The sequence below is a fragment of the Rhinopithecus roxellana genome, chromosome 13 (genome assembly GCF_007565055.1).
Source record: "Rhinopithecus roxellana isolate Shanxi Qingling chromosome 13, ASM756505v1, whole genome shotgun sequence".
In the NCBI taxonomy this organism is placed as follows: Eukaryota; Metazoa; Chordata; class Mammalia; order Primates; family Cercopithecidae; genus Rhinopithecus; species Rhinopithecus roxellana.
Window position 1 is genome coordinate 76,565,955 of NC_044561.1, and position 18,365 is coordinate 76,584,319.

At 49.5% G+C, this 18,365-nt stretch overlaps 1 protein-coding gene across 2 annotated transcripts in view; it reads left to right on the forward strand.

Annotated features, from left to right (window-relative positions):
* BMP7 (bone morphogenetic protein 7) overlaps positions 1 to 18,365 on the forward strand; it is a 97,511-nt gene that overhangs the window by 58,342 nt on the left and 20,804 nt on the right. For both annotated transcript variants that reach the window (XM_010365109.2, XM_030915757.1), the window contains exon 3: positions 2,982 to 3,130. In XM_010365109.2, coding sequence (XP_010363411.1) covers positions 2,982 to 3,130 — 149 coding nt within the window. The remainder of the gene's footprint in view (positions 1 to 2,981; positions 3,131 to 18,365) is intronic.

An 18,365-nucleotide genomic window follows, 5' to 3' on the forward strand; every position in this document is an offset into this window, starting at 1 on the left:
TAGCCTGCAATAAGAGAATGCTCAGTATCGTTTGGCGAGGCGTTCTCTGTTTAAAGACCTCACTCTGTTCCCCTGGTTACCATTCATTGTTTCACTGCCCTCGAGGGCCTGTCCAGATTATCTGGTCACATTTTCCTGCTAATAACAATTTTCCAGCAAAATCACCACCTGGGATTGTGACTTCTGTGCTGGGGTGTGGATATTTCCTACAGGGGCCTTGGGAGCCTGATTCAGTAGGAGAAGTTGTTTCAACTTGGAGTAGTGCTTCTTGTCTCATCTGCTAATTGTTGAGAATAGCTAATGGTTCATTGACAACCTTGGTAGCTTTTCAAAGCCAGGAAAGTCATCCAGGCAAACTGGAGATAAGACAGCAGGAAATTCTTGTTTATAAGTTTAAAATCTGTGTAGACATCCCCAAAGCCAGCCTGAAACTATCTCTAAAAGAGCATGGGGAAGAAGAAGTTAATGAGTCATGAAAAATCATCTCATTATTTTGATTCAGTTTGGATGTGAAAGGCAGACTTAGGGTCTTCAAAGTCCTGTGTGGCTCTAAAAAGACTTCCTTGCTTCTGTCATCTCTCTGTGCTTGAGAGAGGAATGAGTCCTTTATAATCTTTAAAAAACAAAAACAAAAACCTCATTCCTCATAGTCCTGGAGACTGGGAAGTCCTGGCAGGGTCAGTGTCTGGTGAAGGCTGCCCTCTGCTTCAAGATGACCCCTTGTTGCCGTGTCCTCACGTAGCCGAAGGTGGAAACGCAAAAAGGGACCAGACTTTCCCAAACTCGTTCATAAATACATCAATCCATCCCCAATGGCCTAATCACCTCCTAAAGGGCCCACCTCTTAATAATGATGCATTGGGGATTTTCAACATGAGTCTTGGGAAGGACAAAACATTGAAACCACAGCAATAACAGAATTAAGCATTTTCTGAATCAGGTTCTGGGGGTTGTTAAAAAGGAGAGTTTGGGGGGGGCATGGGATGAGGTGACTCCTGCCCCCATCTTTGGTCCTGGTGATGCTGTCCATTGCTGTGGGGTGCCCACCCTCCCATGGCTAGGAATGGGCACATGACTTGACTGGGCCAACTGGATTCTCTCCCCCAGAGTTTTGGATGGAGAGAGGCCCAGAGGGAAAAGCAGCTCCGATTTGTTCCTTCTGTGCTTGTGCCTGAGAAAATTGCCCTGTGCCCTCGCACCTGCCTTGGTTCCTGTCTGTTTCTGACTCTGGTTCTTCTTCCCTGTGTAGGGTTCTCTGGGTCTGTTAATCTCCCAGTACTCACTAACATTACAGATCTGTTTCCCATGTGCTTTCTCTGAGCCTTGTTCACATTGATGTGCCTGATGAATGTCTGACAGATTATGGCATGCAGCAGAAGGATGATCTAGCAGACCTCACAAACCTAGAGTTGTCCAGGTCAGACAGGAAGATAAATAGGGGTGGTTTTCCACAGTGTTAGTAGGGAGAGCTGGGGGCTGGAGCCAACTGGAGATGTGTGCCTCATCAAAGGGACATCGGTGGCTCAGCTCCTGCCTGTGGTTTAGTGGGTTACATTCCAATGAGGTTGACTGGTGAAAGGCTCTGAAAAGGCAGTGTCCAGAAGAACTGTCTTTGTGTATGCTTGCAAGCTTGGGCTTGCAGGTAGCCTGGTTGGTTTCCAGTCCTGCCTGGACTGTCCTAGTGGTATAACCCTGGGCAAATAACTCAAACTTTCGGAGCCTCAGTTTTGAGTTCTGCACAATGGCATGGGGAATATTATCTACCCCACATAGTATTGTAAGAACTAAGTGACATGAGACTGCTCAGGCATTTCAACCCGGAGCCTGGCACATGGTAAGTGCTCCATAAAGGGTATGTCTGACATCTTTATGTGTGAGCAGAGAAGATTCACTGTAATCCCCAGGAAGATTAGATAACTCCAGGTATGATAGAGACTGTTGTTGCCCTGGGGCAGGGACCAGTGTCACGTTGTTCATCATTATGCCTTGGTTTCTGGTACAACACAGAGGTATAAACATTCTAGTTGGCTATTAAAGGACTTAAAGTATTGAAACTTTGAATCTTTATTAAAAGTGTGCAAAAAATGTTATGAAGATTTTTCATACTAAATTTCTACTATCCAGAAACATAACAATCCACTTATCTACCCACTTATTCATCTACTCATCTACTCATTCATCCATCCATCCACCCATCCACCCAACCACCCACTCATCTACCCATCCATTCACTTATCCATCCATCCATCCATCCATCCATCCATCCATCCATCCATCCACTCATTCACCCATGTACCCATCCATCCAACCACCTATTCATCCATTCACTCATTCACCCACATACCCATCCATCCACCCACCTATCCATCTACCCATCCATCCACCCTCCATCCCCTATCGAGTTAATTATGATTTTACCCATTTTGCTACTGTAAAAAGTGAGGAAGAGAGAATGAAAGGATTTTCACTATTAATACCATCAGTCCAGAGATTCACCTCCTACCTCTTGGTGGGCTCAGGAAGATGGTGCATGTCCTGGAAATGAACTTAGGGTTGTGGGAATTGAATGAGACAGCGTAGTGTTGAGCCTGTGGGACAGTATCTGGCACATGGTGAATAGTTCAGTCACTATCAACTTCTGCTCTCTGAGACTCTTCCAGCAACACGGAGGCTGCATAATCCCTGTCTTCCTGTACTCTGTCCTGCTGGGATGCCCCTAACAATTTGTGGGGTGATATTGCCTTGTAACAGCTGCCTGTTCCCTGCATGTGTCTCTTTGTAGCTCTTCTGCACTCTCTTTCCTCACCACAACTACTGAGGGGTCTTTGTGCCTGGATCTTGGTCTGATGTTCCCACTTGTGGGGGACCAGTGGACTCTTTCCCTCCCCTCCCACCCCATGAGGCTCTGCTTCCCATCTGTTGGGGAAGCTGAGCTGTGACCTGGCTGACGCAAAGCCTGTGTCTCTCCTCCTCTCTCGCAGGGAATCGGATCTCTTCCTGCTCGACAGCCGCACCCTCTGGGCCTCGGAGGAGGGCTGGCTGGTGTTCGACATCACAGCCACCAGCAACCACTGGGTGGTCAATCCGCGGCACAACCTGGGCCTGCAGCTCTCGGTGGAGACGCTGGATGGTGAGTCCCCCGGCCACTGCCACCACCAGTCCTAATGCAGCCTGTGCTCCTGGACTTCAGGAGGGTGTCAGCAGTGCTCATGCTTGCCTCACTATAAACAGGCTTCCCCACCCCTCCCAACCAGTACTCCATGTGCAGCCTTTTGATCCAAACCGGAAGCAGCCCCTTCCCCTCTTTCCATGAGAACATTACATGTTTGGCCATAGCAGAATTGGGTAAGGCTTCATTACACAAAGGGTGGTCCTACATCAGCAGGGGTGAGGGCAGCCCTCTTATGAGAAATGCATAGTCCTGGGCCCTTCCCAGACCTGCTGCATCAGAACCTGCACTTTAACTAGAGCTCCAAGGTGACACCACCGGACACAGGACATTCTGGACTGTCCGTGAACTGCAGGGTGTTTAGCAGCATCCCTGGTCTCTTACTCACTAGATGCTAGTAGCATCTCCCAGTTGTGACACCCAAAAATGTCTCCAGACATCGCCAGATTGTCCCCTGTGGGACAAAGTTGCCCTCATGCAAGGCATTAGTCCCTTCCACATTAGAACCTGAATGTGGGTCTGAGTCCCCAGTTCCTGGAGAATCCATTGTGAGTCTGCCCTCCCCCACACCTCTCATTCCCACCACAGTTCTGCCTCCTTTGAGAAGGGAAGAAGGAAGGATGGTGAGTGGGGAAGTGGGAATGGGCTTCTCTATGCTAATTTTCCCCCACCCCAAACAGATAACAAATGGTATCTTGTAGCTTGACTTTGCTTAAAATTCAGTGGTGATGGTTTCCAGCTGTGTAGCTTCTTCCTTCCACCAGTTTTATGAACAAACATTTTTTTTCATTTATTTTTAAATAAACACCTTTGCAATGTTTGCCTTTGGAGCTATGAGCGATACATGTGTAACACGAAATAGTTTCCCTCCCACTTTCTTCTCCAGCTGCTGAGTTCCACTTCCCAGGGACAATTGCTGTTTCCTTCTTTTCAGAGATGCTCTCTGGGTATTTCAGAAATTACATGGAGATTCAGCTTTCAGTTTTTCCCCCTCCCATAAATGGTGGCCTGGCATATACAGTGTTCTCCAACTGATGACTTATCTCAGAGATTGGTCCTGTCAGCCATTAAAGAGCTTCCTTGTTCCATGTGTTTTGTGTCCATGTAGCTCTGCCACCCACACACACTGTGGCGTTGGACAATTTCCCTAACCTGTCAGAGCCTGGGCTTTCTCATCTCCAGCATGCAGGTGATGAGAGGGTTTGGGCTATTGGGTTGTTACAAGATGTAATGGGTTATTATGGGAAGAGTTTTTAAAAATAGTGCCTTAATGTGCATGGGATTTTCCCAGGCATCTTGGTAAAATGCAGATTCTGATTCAGCTGGCCTGGGGCAGAGGAGTCTGTGTTTTCAGACAGCCACCAGGTAACAGAAGCTGCTGGTCCTTGGACCATGCTTTGAGTAATGAGGCTTAGAACAGGACCTAATTGTCATACACATGTAAAGGAGAGCAGTCATCATCATCATCATCATCACCACCACCATCATCATCATAACTGACTTACCCAGCTCTCCTGGGATGGATGCCTAGGTGTTTTCTAGTCTTTTGGTCTCACAAACCAGGGCTTCAGTGGGAAACCTCGGTGTGTAGGTCATTTTTCATTTGAGTGTAACTCCAGGACCAGTTCCTGAAGGTGGTGTTGTCTATTTGTAGTTTTTTTTTTGTTTTCTTGTTTTGTTTTTTGTTTTTGTTTTTGTTTTTTGAGATGGAGTCTCACTGTGTTGCCCAGGTTGGAGTGCAATGGCACGATCTCGGCTCACTATAACCTCTGCCTCCTAAGTTCAAGTGATTCTCCTGCTTTAGCTGCTTGAGTAGCTGGGACTACAGGCACCTGCCACCACACCTGGCTACTTTTTCTATTTTTAGTAGAGACAGTGTTTTACCGTGTTGGTCAGGCTGGTCTTGAACTCCTGACCTCAGGGAATCTGCCCGCCTTGGCTTCCTGAAGTGCAGGATTACAGGCACGAGCCGCCGTGCCTGGTCTATTTGTAGTGGGTTTTTTTTTTTTTTTTTTTTTTTATTATACTTTAAATTCTAGGGTACATGTGCATAACGTGCAGGTTTGTTACATATGTATACTTGTGCCATGTTGGTGTGCTGCACCCTATTTGTAGTTTTGATAGATAATGTCAGTTTGGCCTCTTTAGAGGCCATTCCACTTGCGTCTCCACCAGCAGTGCGTGAGGATGCCTGTTTTCCCATTGTTGCCAGTTCAAGTTCTCAAACGTAGATTTTTGCTAATCCAACAGATAACAAATGGTATCTTGTAGCCTGAGTTTGCTTTTTTTCTTATTCTGTGTGAGGTGGGGAATTTTTTTCATGTGTGCCATTTGCAGTTTCTTCCTACACATGGTATGTTCATATCCTCTGCCCATTGTTCTGGTAGGTTTTGGTCTTTTTCTATATGATTTTGGTTCTTTGCAGTTTGAGCAGCAAACATTTCCCCAGTTTTTCAGTTTAATTTTTACTTTGCGTATGCTGGATTTTGCCACGTGGATTAAGACAGTAGAGCTTGGCCAGGCACAGTGGCTCACGCCTGTAATCCCAGCACTTTGGGAGGCCGAGGCAGGTGGATCACTTGAGGTCAGGAGTTTGAAACCAGCCTGGCTGACACGGTGAAACCCTGTCTCTACTAAAAATACAAAAAAAAAAAAAAAAAAAAAAAAAAAAAAAAAAAAAAAAGCCAGGCGTGCTTGTGCGTACCCGTAATCCCAGCTATTCAGGAGGCTGAGGCAGAAGAATCGCTTGAAACCGGGAGGTGGGGGTTGCAGTGAGCCCAGATGGCACCATTGCACTCCAGCCTGGGTAACAGAGAGAGAATCCATCTCAAAAAAGAAAAGAAAAAAAAGAATAGAGCTGAATGTAATAACCTTTTCCTTGATTGATCCTGGCCTTTGCCTCTTTTTCTTCCTATCAAAGGCCACTGCCTTAGTCTGGAGCTGGGGGCACATCCTGGCCAGCATCTTGGGGACAATTTATCAAAGTGGAGTTTAGGGGCCCTTATCTGTTTCTCCAGCTTAGGTGCCTGGCAGTAGGATGTGAGTAGCAGGAACAATTCCAGCATTTGATAGGCCTGCGGGAGGTCTGAGTGAGAAAACAGAGACCCTCCTCACCCCAGACCATCCAGAACATGCGCTCTGCCTGAGTTGTAGAATTACTCACGTAAAGTCACAGGCCATGTGAGGGGACTGAAGAGTTTAGCACCACACTCTTGTCCCCTGCATCCCAGACCAGTCTTCTTTCTACTGCTTGTCCCCCACTTCCGCCCCACCCTGCAACTTGTTCTTCTTCCCCTTTCCATGCCCCTGAGAGTTAAAAGTGGTCCTAGAAGACACTGGAGCTTTCCATTGCTGTCTTAGGGGTCGGCAAACTCTAGCCCGCTGACCATCAGCCTGCAGCCTGATTTGTGTGTGTGTGTGTGGCCTGTGATCTAAGAATAGTTTCACATTTTTAAATGATTGAGGAAAATCAAAAGAAGAAGAATATTTAATATCATATAAAATTACATGAAATGCACATTTTGGTGTCCATACCTGATGTTTTATTGACACAGCCATACTCATTTGTTTACATTGTGTCTGGGGCTGCTTTTATGCTTTCACAGCAAAGTCGAGTAATTGTAACAGAGACTCTGTGGCCTGCTAAGCTGAAAATATGTATTATTCTCAGAAATACTAACAGAAAAAGTTTGTGATGCCTGCTGTATACCAGCAATCCTCAGACTGTTCCGTGAAGTGCCAATAGGTGCCTCAGGGAAAAAAGGAAGAGTTTCACAGTCGTTTAAGTATGAGGAATGCTAGGCTGAATAAATGAAACAGATTTCTCTGCAGGACTTATCAGAGCATTTATTTTGCCAGTGTCCATTATGAGTCTCTGGATAGGAAATATTGCCTCAAGGAATTCCAAACTCATCTAGCAACAGAATCATTTGACTCTTCTTTTTCCCTAAAAGCCCCTGTGGAACATTCTAGGGATAAGATAAAAATGAAGTCATATGGCTAAGGTGGACTTAATTCCCTTCTTCACAGTAACCATTTCTGTGGACTTGTAGATGTTGGGGAGACCTTCCAACTGGGCCCCGCTGGGTTCTGTGCTTCTCTGTCTTGCCTGCCCGGCTGGCTCAGGTGATTTTTCTCTTATTTGATGCCAGCCCTGTGGCCAGCTCCTCCTAGTACCGCTCCTGCCTTCACCATTCGCCACAGACACATTCAGAGTCCTTTTGCCCTTTTTGCCTGCAGCACCTACTCCCCGCATTGTCCAGGTTATGGGAAAAGGCTCAGCATTGGTGGAGGCAGTGCTGCCCAATGGTTAGAGCTCGGGCTCCCGAGCCAGGCTCCCCGGGTTCAAATCCCAGCCCTGCTGTTTTCCGGCCTTGTGACCCAGGGTGAGTCACGTAAAGTGTCTCATCTGGAAAATGGGGTTAATAATAGTTTCCATCCCCAAGGGTGGTTATGAGGGATTAGATGAGCTCATGTGAGTGAAGAGTTTAATTGCTCAGTGTGTGGTTGCTACGAAGCACCACTGTCTCTTGTGATTGTCACAATTACCCAGCAAGGTAGATGCTATGGTTCACATCCCCGTGGTGCAGGCAGGAAATGGAGGCTCCTGAGAACCTGCTGGGGTTCTGTATTGCAGCAGCCCACCCAAGACCCTCTCCGTTCCTTGCAGCCTAGTGGCTGCACGTTGCTGTCTAGAGTCAGATCGAGGATTAGATGCTGTGTCATGACCCCCTCTGGCTCCGTGACACCCTCTTTGCCCCTCCTGGGCAGGGCCCTGGGGGCTGGGTGTGGTGCCACCGCCCAGGGACTTGGCTTGTCCAGGTGCTGTGCGCGCCCAGGCAGTGAGTTTGGTGTGGTTGCCCAAGTCAGGGGAGGATCACCCACTCAGATTGTCAGGGAGGGGCAAAGTGTATAATGGCCAGTTGGCTGTGTGGAGTTTTGGACCTTTTGGGGATGAGCTAAGGAGCAAGTGAGTCCAGGATTTTCGAGACATCATGGCTGTGAAAATGCTTTGTTTTCCCTACTGTGGAGGATCTCAAGCCTGGTGTCCACCAGGGTCACCCTGCAGGGCAAACTGCACATGCGGGTGCCTGGGCTCCATTTCAGACCCACTGTGGGGGATTCTGATGATGCGCCCAGGAATATGCCCTTTTTCCCTAGTAGCTTTAGGGGTACACGTGGTTTTGGTTCCATGGACAAATCATATAGTGGTGAAGTCTGAGATTCTAGTGCTCCTGTCAGTCAAGTAGTATACACTGCACCCAATATGTAGTTTTTTATTCCTTAGTCACCTTTTCAAATAAGACTTGGGTAACTTGAGGCCTGGCCCAGTGACAATACTCTGGCAAAGTTGTGCACAGTGCCTGTGGCAGCCTGTTTACAAGATGGTGCCTGGGCTGACAGGTGCCCCTCAGGTTCTAGGTCTCAACCCTCCCCTGCCAGATCCTGCACGGGGAAGGGCAGCAGGGCCTGTGGGAGGTGGTGTGCATCCGACAAATCAGTGCACACCTGCTTTGTGCCTGGCCCCGAGCTGGCTGCAGAGGCCCTGGTCCCTACCCTGGGAACTTCTTACTGACCTTAACTCAGAGAATAATCTGCCTGCACCAGCATCCAGAGAAGACAGGGGCCCAGGCAGCAGTGCCCATGCCCATGTCACCATCCAGAAGGGGTAAAGACAGGGTCACCTGAACCTTGCAACCACTAGGCAGTTACACTGTGCCTGGACGTAGAAGGGGCCCTGGCAGCTGCTGGAATTTGGAGTCTGTACACCTCCTAGGGCCTTACTTTTCTCATGCACACAATGGGCATGTGGAGGAGAGTAATTGGGGCCAGTGTACTTCCATTCTAGTGGGGCGCAGCCATCAAAGACCTTATTGCGGAAGCCTGGTGTTTGACCCTACGTGAGCCCTTGCCTGCCAGTGGTCTCCAAAACTCCAAAGCCCAGATGGCGCCCTCCTTCCCTCCCATCTGGCCACGGGTGGGGGGTCTTGAGGTCAAAGTGCGGAGGTGCCCTTCTGAGACCACCCAGGAAGCGTGCGTCTGTTCCCTCTTCCTCCCAGCTGGGCCCTCCTGTGAGTCACCACGCGGAGCAGCAGCCGCAGCTGGGGCTCCACTCCAGGCCAGCATGCCCTCATGGGGAGAAGCCTATAACTCCCAGGCACCTGCAGCTCGTCAGGAGGGGCCAAGCGGGGAGCCCGGTCTCATCTCCCTGGGGATGGGCTGGCGCTACAGGAATCAGGGCTGGAGTCTGTTTATCTTTCCCTTAGTACAGAAGAGAGGAGAGGCAGCCTCTCCACTTATTGCAGCCCCCAGGCTATGCTTCCCACCCATGGACTGGCTGTGTCCTACACCCCACGCTAGATGCTGGTGTCAGGGACCGGGGGTGAATCTAGCACTGCCCAGAGCCCTGTGAGAAAGGAGAGGATAGAGAGGAGAGTGAGGGGAGAGGAGGGGAGAGAAGGGGAGGGGAGGGGAGGGGAGAGGAGAGGGAAGAGCAAGAGGAGAGCGAGAGGAGAGGAGAGGATAGAGAGGAGAGCAAGAGGAGAGGAGAGGATAGAGAGGAGAGCGAGAGGAGAGGGAGAGGAGAGCGAGAGGAGAGCGAGAGGAGAGGGAGAGGAGAGGGAGAGGAGAGGAGGGGAGGGGAGGGGAGAGGAGAGCGAGAGGAGAGGAGAGGATAGAGAGGAGAGCGAGAGGAGAGGAGAGGGAGAGGAGAGGGAGAGGAGAGGGAGAGGAGAGCGAGAGGAGAGGGAGAGGAGAGTGAGAGGAGAGGAGGGGAGGGGAGGGGAGAGGAGAGGGAAGAGCGAGAGGAGAGGAGAGGATAGAGAGGAGAGCGAGAGGAGAGGGAGAGGAGAGCGAGAGAAGAGGAGAGGGAGAGGAGAGGGAGAGGAGAGGGAGAGGAGAGGGAGAGGAGAGGAGAGGCCAGGCACCCTTGAGTGGAGGGAATCCTGCAGCTTGGGGCTCCTCCCACCTTGTGGCCTTAAGGTAGAGGAGCCCTCCCTGCAGGCCAGGCCCTGAGCTGCCAGCGTCGGTGCAGCTTTTAGAAGCAGGATGGACGAGCAGCCCCTGCACATACATACTCTGGCACCCAAGGCCCTGTCATAGCACAGCTCCTCAGTCACCTCTGTGTAGTCTCAGCAGCTGCTCCAACGTCTTGGGGTCTTGTTCCTTTGTCTGCTCCGTGAACATAATAACATCACGGATTCTGTAGGCGGCTGGAAGAAGGAAGTGAGTTCACAGAACATGCTGAATCCCGGGCCTAGCTCCCTGTCTGTGCTCATGAATGTTAGATGTTCTAATTGTTGATTTATTTAGTTCTCACAATAATCCTGCCCAGGTAGCACAATTGATATCACCAACATTTTATAGATGAGGAAATAGAAACTGAGAAGGCTGGGAAACTTTCTCATGACTCCCAGGTGTAGACCTGGGCTTTGACCAGAAAATCGTGACTCCAACCCCCTTCCTCTTTGCTGGAAAATCTTCCAACGAATGTGTTCACCAGGCTGCAGCCTCAGGATGGGGTTTGGAGGGGTAGATGAGCCCCTGCAGGGGACCCAGCCTGGCTGTCCAGAGGTAGAGATGCCAGGACCCTCTAACATGTTAGGTCTTGCCTGGCTTCTGACCTGGGAAGGAAAGTGTTTCTAAAAAGAACTCAGAAGACAGTAGTCTTTTTGTAGGACTCACTGTAGGAGCCTCCTTTGCAGAAGTGGCCAGGGCTGCACTTGACTTCCATGGGCTCCTCCCTCTATTACAAAAAAAAAAAAAATTAGAGCTGGGCACGGTGGCTCATGCCTATAATCCCAACACTTTGGGAGACCGAGGCGGGCAGATCACGAGGTCAGGAGTGTGAAACCAGCCTGGGCAACATGGTGAAACCCCGTCTTTACTAAAAATACAACAATTAGCCAGGTGTGGTGGTGCGCACCTGTAGTCCCGGCTGAGGCAGGAGAATCACTTGAACCCAGGAGGTGATGGAGATTGCAGTGAACCGAGATCATACTACGGCACTCCAGCCTGGGCCACAGAGTGAGACTCTGTCTCAAAAAAAAAAAAAAATTTAAATTAAAATATGTTTTATGGTCATGTTGGTATCAAGATGAATATTATAATTCTGGGTGAATTAAAAATTAAAGATTATTTTTGAGATGGGGTCTTGTTATGTTGCCCAGGCTGGCCAGGCTCAAGCGATCCTCTGGCCTCAGCCTCCTGAGTAGCTGGAATTGCAGGTGCTAGCTTTGAATTAAAACCTAAAACATTCTCAGATACTAAAAGTTCATGTTTTATCTTCCGATTTTAAGAGACATTATTGCATTTTCATGGGCCCTGCATCCCAGCATGGGGAGTGAATGATGAATGATGGTCTTCCCCCACCCCCACTGTTAGAACAAGTTTCCTACAGCAATCAGCTTCTCCACCTGTGTTGGACATACAGTTATTCACTCAACAAACATTTGCATGCCCCTGTAGCAAGCCAAGGACTGTTCTAGGCACCAGGGGTATAGCCTGAACAAAAGGAAGATTTGGCTGTTGTATTGCTCACATTCTTCTAGGAGGAGGCTGACCAGTAATGAGAGACCACGTACTGAAGGGCAGGGGTGAAGCCATGCAGATGAGGTCTGAGGCTCTGAGTATGGTTCAGAAGGGCTTCCTGCTGCTGTGCAAACCAACACGCCCATTTTCTTTGTGCCGTCTTCCACCCGCAAAGCCTGCTGTGGAGAGATGAAGACTGATTTGGGCTGGGGAGACTCTCATCCTTGCAGACATGGAAGCAGCAAGTCATTTGTCCCAAGAAAGGGGCTGCACCCTTTTGTCCTGGTTCATGGTGTACCCCTTCTCTTCCTTGTTTGCAGAAGAAATCCCTCGAGACTCAGGAGGGCCATGTCAATCAGCCCTGCCTCTCAGATCCAAGAAGATGATCAGGGAGGCCTTGTCTGCCTCATATCATACTCCCTCGTTGGGGACCCATTTCTCCAGCTCCTGTGAGCGCTGGCTTTCCATCCCCTGAGCTCCAAGGCCATAGGGCACCTTCTCTGCCTCCTGCACCCCATCTTTGCTTCCTGCAGTCGCCTGGGGGTCAGGAGCATGTGCATTTTCGCTATCTGCATGCAGAGAACCCCGAGCGTCTCTCCTGTGACACACGAGAGCACGTGTCTCGCTTCATGCTCATTCCAGATTGAATTGGATGGGATTGCAGAGCATTTAAAGGATTGAAGGGCATGTGCTGTCCAATGTGACTCTCAGCTGTGGCAGCTGAGGAAGGAGCCAGGAGGTGAGCCACTCGCCTGCGGCGGCTGCAGAAACTAAGCCCCACAAAGCCAAGGCTGGTGAGCGATGCCGCCCACGGTGCAGCTGGCTCCAAGGTGCCTTCGCTCCATGCGATTGCTTCACATCCTGTTTGTCCAGAAGCCGGAGAGGGAGAGGAAAGAAAAGGCCTGATGACCCAGTGGCTGGGATCGGTCCTTCCAGGGCTGGGATGGCAGGGATGGGGAGGGCGGAATTGGGTAACTGGGGCCAGGTAGATGTCACAAGTGTTAACTAAGTTCTCACTTGTCACTTGGGCCTTGGTCCATCGAGAGAAATGACTGGAGTGAATGTGTTTTTCACAATTAACGAGAAACATTCTTGTGGTGTGGGCCTTGGAGGGGTAGCCTATAGCCCTGGGCCTGGAAAACAAGCCACAAGGAAACCCAGATGCCACCCCTGTGCGGCGTGGGTGGGCTGCATCCCCTCCTTTACCAAGGGGCCCCACCGTGCTCCCTGCCTGCTCTCCAGGCTCTTTCCGCAGAACTCGCTGGGTTCCTCAGGCTGGCCACGCCGATTTTGCTCAGGTCGCCTGGGGTTTGCCAGTGGTGCCGGGATGCACTGGCTGGGCCCTGTCCTCAGCTCACTCTGAGTCCTGCCTCCGCCTGGCTCCTCTTGGGAGGCCTTTCTCTCCATTCCTCAGTGAATCCCTCCTACCTTTGGAGTCCCCGTAGGTCACCTATGTCCATGCCTGGGCAGTCTCTCTGAATTTTGGGGGATCCTTTTCCCTGCCATCGCCTGGACTGATTGGCAGATGGTGCAGGGGTCAAGCTCACAGGCTCCAGTTGGCTGGGCCAGAGTGGACTCCATCTCTGCACTCCCTAGCATTGGGTCCCTGGTGGGTGACTTTGCACCTGTGACCTTGCTTTCCTCCTTTGTAAATGTGGAGTTACGATTCTACCTTGAGAAGTTCCAGCGAGTAGCGATACATGGAACGGGCTCAGCATGGTGCTTGGCACACATTGGTAGGCTTTCATTTTTGTTGAGAAGCAACAAGGGAATCAGCTGTACCCAGAATACTTATACTAACAAATAATTGAAGATAATGATGTCTTATTTCATGAGGATATTGATGGTTTTCCCTACAAGTCTGGAAGTAAGTGGATCTAGGGTTGGTTAGAGTCAGGGTCAGCAAAGGTTTTCAGTAAAGTACCAGAGAGTGGATATTTTAGGCTTTGAGGGTCAGATGTTTGTTTTTGCCTGCTGTTTAGTGTAACAGTAGCCACAGGTCATGTGTTCCTGACTGTGCATCGACTGTGTTCCAATAAAACTTTATTTGCAAGAACAGGCAGTGGGCTGGATATGGCCTGCAAGCTGTAGTTTGTTGACCCCTGGGCTAGCGTATCAATAGGCTCGAGGCTTTTTCCCTTCCGGCCCCCTCACCTTGACAATGTTGACATTTTGCCCTGAGGCTCTCTCATCATGGTTGCCAATGTGGCTGCCTCCATGTCCCCAGGCATGGAAGGAGAATGCAGTGGGCAAGAAGGAAGGATGTTTATCTCATCATGTGCCTGCCTTTTTTGGGAAGAAGACACTTCTGAGAAGCCTGCAGTATCCATCCCCAGCGGGAGCTGCAGGGGAGGCTGGAAAGGGTCTAATGTACAACCTTCATGGATGGAGGAAGGCCAGGCACGAGGGGGCCGCGCATGACTGTGGGGTCCACACTAGCCACTTCTGCCTCACCTCCCTGCAATAATTGGGCCTTCTCCACTCTGCTCTGGACCACTGGAGCAAAGGTGTGGTCAGACAGCTTTCCTGGCCTCTTCAGACAATAGTAGCTGTGATGCTTTGTGAGCAGATGGCGCCTACAGTGTGCAAAGGGCTGAAGTTTTGACAATGTGAAGGACTCAATTTCTGCTTTATGTCGGAAAAATGCCAAAGTAAGTTCACCCCAAAACCTGTACACTGTGTCTCTCATTATATGTATAATCACCAAAGCTGGAACCTCCAGATGGATGGATAAAAATTGTGCTGCTTACATACAGCAAAAAAGAATGAACTGTTGAAACACGCAGCTACGTGGATGATCTCAAAGGCATTATACAGGTTGGAATAAGCCAACGCCAAAGAGTGGCATTAGTATGAAATACCTAGAAAATGCAGTCATAGGGATGTGAGTGGGTCAGTGTTTGCCAGAGGCCGGCGGTGGGGGCCACGTGACTACAAAGCAGAGTTTCTCAGCCTTGGCATCACTGGGTAATTCTCAGTTGTGGGGCCATCCTGTGCATCTTAGGATGTTAACAGCTTCCCTGGCCTCCACCCACTCAATGCCAGTAGCAACTGCTCAGTTACGACTACCAAAAATGTCTCAAACATTGCCGCATGTCCCTTGGGGAGCAGCATCACCCCAGTTGGGAGCCACTGAGCTAAAAGGCAGCTCGGAGAGATCTTTGTGGCGTGGAGCTGTTCTGTATCCCCATTGAAGCTGGGTACCGGCATCTGTACACGCGCTAGCACTTACAGATGGGCACACCAAAAGGGGTCGATTTTACTGTACGGTAACTTAAAAACTAAGACTTCAAAATGCAGCAAAACGCACCACAGAGAGACAAGCACTGAGTCCCAGTGAAGAAACCAGCAAAGCCATGGCCTCTGGGCCCCTCTACCTGCCTCTCAGGTAGGCCAGGCCTCTTTCCCACCTGGTAAAGAGGTGCAGCCTGCAGAGGGCTCAGATACCATTAGCCCGCAGGAAAGCCTTTCTATCCCAACCTTAAGGAGCATATCTTGGCAGATAGAATACAAGATGCCCAGTTAAACTTGAATTTCAGATGAACAACAAAGAATCACTTAGTTCAGCATGTCCTCCATGATGCAAACATTATGTGTTTATCTGAAATTCAAATTCGATCAGGCACCCTGTGTTTTTCTTTGTGTTTGTTTGTTTGTTTTTTTTTTTTTTGCAAAATCTGCTATTCTTGGGCAAATCTGCAGGCTTGAAAAAAAACCTATCAAACCTCTGCTAAAATATGTTTTCCAACTTTCTCAAAGATACAGATTTTATGGTTAAAATATGATGCACGTCCTGCCTCCCTGCCTACATCAGTTTGTTCACCCACCTCACCCCATGCCTTACAGATGCGGGCTGGCTCCCTAGCCAGTGTGACTTGTCCAGGACATTTAAATACAAATAAAGTAAATAGTTACACGCACTGACTAAATCTGATATTTTATAATATAAAATGAAAAGGAATTGTTCTCCTGCAAAATAACCTTTCTCAGCCCTTCCTGGGGTATTAGAACAAAATAGATGTTACATATGCAAACACCTACGTTAGTATGTGCTTTATATATATATAATGTATATTAATATGTCTTCTATAACATATTATGTACAATAGTATATATTATATTATAAGTATATATTATAATATATAATAGTACGTATTATAGCATATATAATATATATTGCTATACCTATAATATAAATAATATATAATATGTAATATATATAAATTTATAATATACATAATATATAAATTTATAAATATATATTATATATAATATACCATATATACTACATTATATATGGTATATGCTATATTATATACTATGATATATATACTATATATAATATACATTTTTATATCATAGTATATTTTATATATGTATATTTTTTAGGTGGAGTCTCGCTGTGTCACCCAGGCTGGAGCGCAGTGGCACGATCTCCAGCTCACTGCAACCTCTGCCTCCCAGGTTCAAGTGATTCTCATGCCTCAGCCTCCCAAGTAGCTGGGATTACAGGCATGCACCATGACGCCTGGCTAATTTTTTTTGTATTTTTAGTAGAGACGGGGTTTCTCCATGTTGGCCAGGCTGGTCTCAAACTCCTGACCTCAAGTGATCCACCTGCCTCAGCCTTCCAAAGTGCTGGGATTACAGGCGTGAGCCACCACACCCGGCCTACATTTCTTTCTTCCTAGGTGTAATCAGGCTAATTTGCGTGCAGCTCCCCATGGGAGGGAACTTTCCTTCTGTTGGCCCCACCAGAGCCTGGGCCTGTCTTGCCGCTGGAGCACCCCAGAGCACAGGGTAGTGCTGGGCTCAGTACCCGAGGTGTGAACACGTGTTCGGTAAATGAATCTTCAGGCACTGGTTGATGCTTCATGATGCACCTTCTAAGTTCATTAATCTCATCTTGATAAAGCACTACATTCTCTATCGGGGTTTGTAGGTCAGACTCCGCTGCGATGACTCACCTTTACACATCTTCCTTTCTTGGCTTGTTTAGGGAGTGTGTTTGTACAGCCACGGCTCTTGACCAGGGATGGTTTTCCTCCCAGGGGACATGTAGCAATGTCTGGAGACATTTTTGGTTGTCATGAAATGGAGAGGTGCTGATGGCATTAGTGAGAAGAGGTCAAGGGTGCCGCTAAACATCCCACCATGTATGAGGCAGCCCCGATGCCGACCACGCCCGAGTGGGCAGGCCCACCATGCTGGCTGTGGCCTGTCTGGCGAGCAAGCTTTGGAGCCAGCATTAAAGCTGGCTTCTGTGTAGGAGCAGTGGGTGCAGGAGACCATCCTTTCCCTGAGGTGTTGAGCTTGGAGGAGGAGGAGGGTAGTATGTGTGAGGGTTCCAGGGAGGCTGGCCCTGAGCATGGTGGGGCCTGGAGGAGGGGTAGACAGGAGGGGACGTGCTTCTGGACCACCACTCTCTCTCCCAGCCCTGTTGGTTCCCCACACGGCATTCAGAATGGGTCTCCCACCACAGAACCCTGGCCACATCGCCCCCCGCCCAAATCCCTCGCTGGGTTGGGAGACCCTGCGTGACCCAGCCCCTATCCACCTCGGCCTCAACCCCTCGGGCTCCTCACTCACTCTCTCCGGCCTCATCTCCTCGGGCTCCTCACTCACTCTCTCCAGCCTCTCCTGCTCTGGTTCCTTGCTCACAGTCTCCGGCCTCACTCCCTCGGGCTCCTCACTCACTCTCTCCAGCCTCTCCTGCTCTGGTTCCTTGCTCACTGTCTCCGGCCTCACTCCCTCGGGCTCCTCACTCACTCTCTCCAGCCTCACACTCTCTGGTTCCTCACTCACTCTCTCCAGCCTCACACTCTCTGGTTCCTCACTCACTCTCTCCAGCCTCACACTCTCTGGTTCCTCACTCACTCTCTCCAGCCTCACACTCTCTGGTTCCTCACTCACTCTCTCCAGCCTCACCCCATCTGGTTCCTGGCTCACTCCCTCCGGCCTCGCTGGCCTCCTCACTGTGCTGAAACACACTATATTTCTCATGAACTTGGCATGTGCCATTCCCTCTGCCAGGAATATTCCCTCCCCAGGCCTCCCATGGCTCACTCCGCTCTGTGCTCCAGGTGCCTCCCAGACACCTTCCCCACTGTGCCCCACTGTCATGTCCCTGCTACCCTGTCCTGAGTCCTTCCTAGTCCTTGCCACCATCAGACACAGCACTCTACACCCCTGAGCCGATCTCCCTCTCCAGTCAGCTCCCTGGGTGGTCGCGTTCTCGTTCACCGATGTGCCCCAGCCCCTGGCAGGCACATAGTAGGTGCTCAAGAAATAGTTGCTGAATGAATCAATGAAAAAACAAGTTAGTTGTTCAAGCCTGGGACACAGAACCTACATTAGGAGAAGAGGACGAGGCAAAGGATGCTTTTATCTCAGCGTTTCCAGATGCGAAGCTCCTCTGTGGCCTCCAGGGAGGAGGTCAGTGTGTGTTTCATTGACGTGGAAATATGTCTGCAATATATTACGTAAAGGGCAGAGTTATATGAAACAGGATTGACGGTGCAATCCCAATCACGTGGAATCGCACCCTGTGTCTGCGTCACGTGTGTGTGACGGGGCAAGCCTCACGGGTGCGGGTGAACTTAGAAGGGCCCCGTGCTGGGTTTGCTTCTGCTGTCCCTACCTTGAAATGAATCACTTTTGAGCAAGA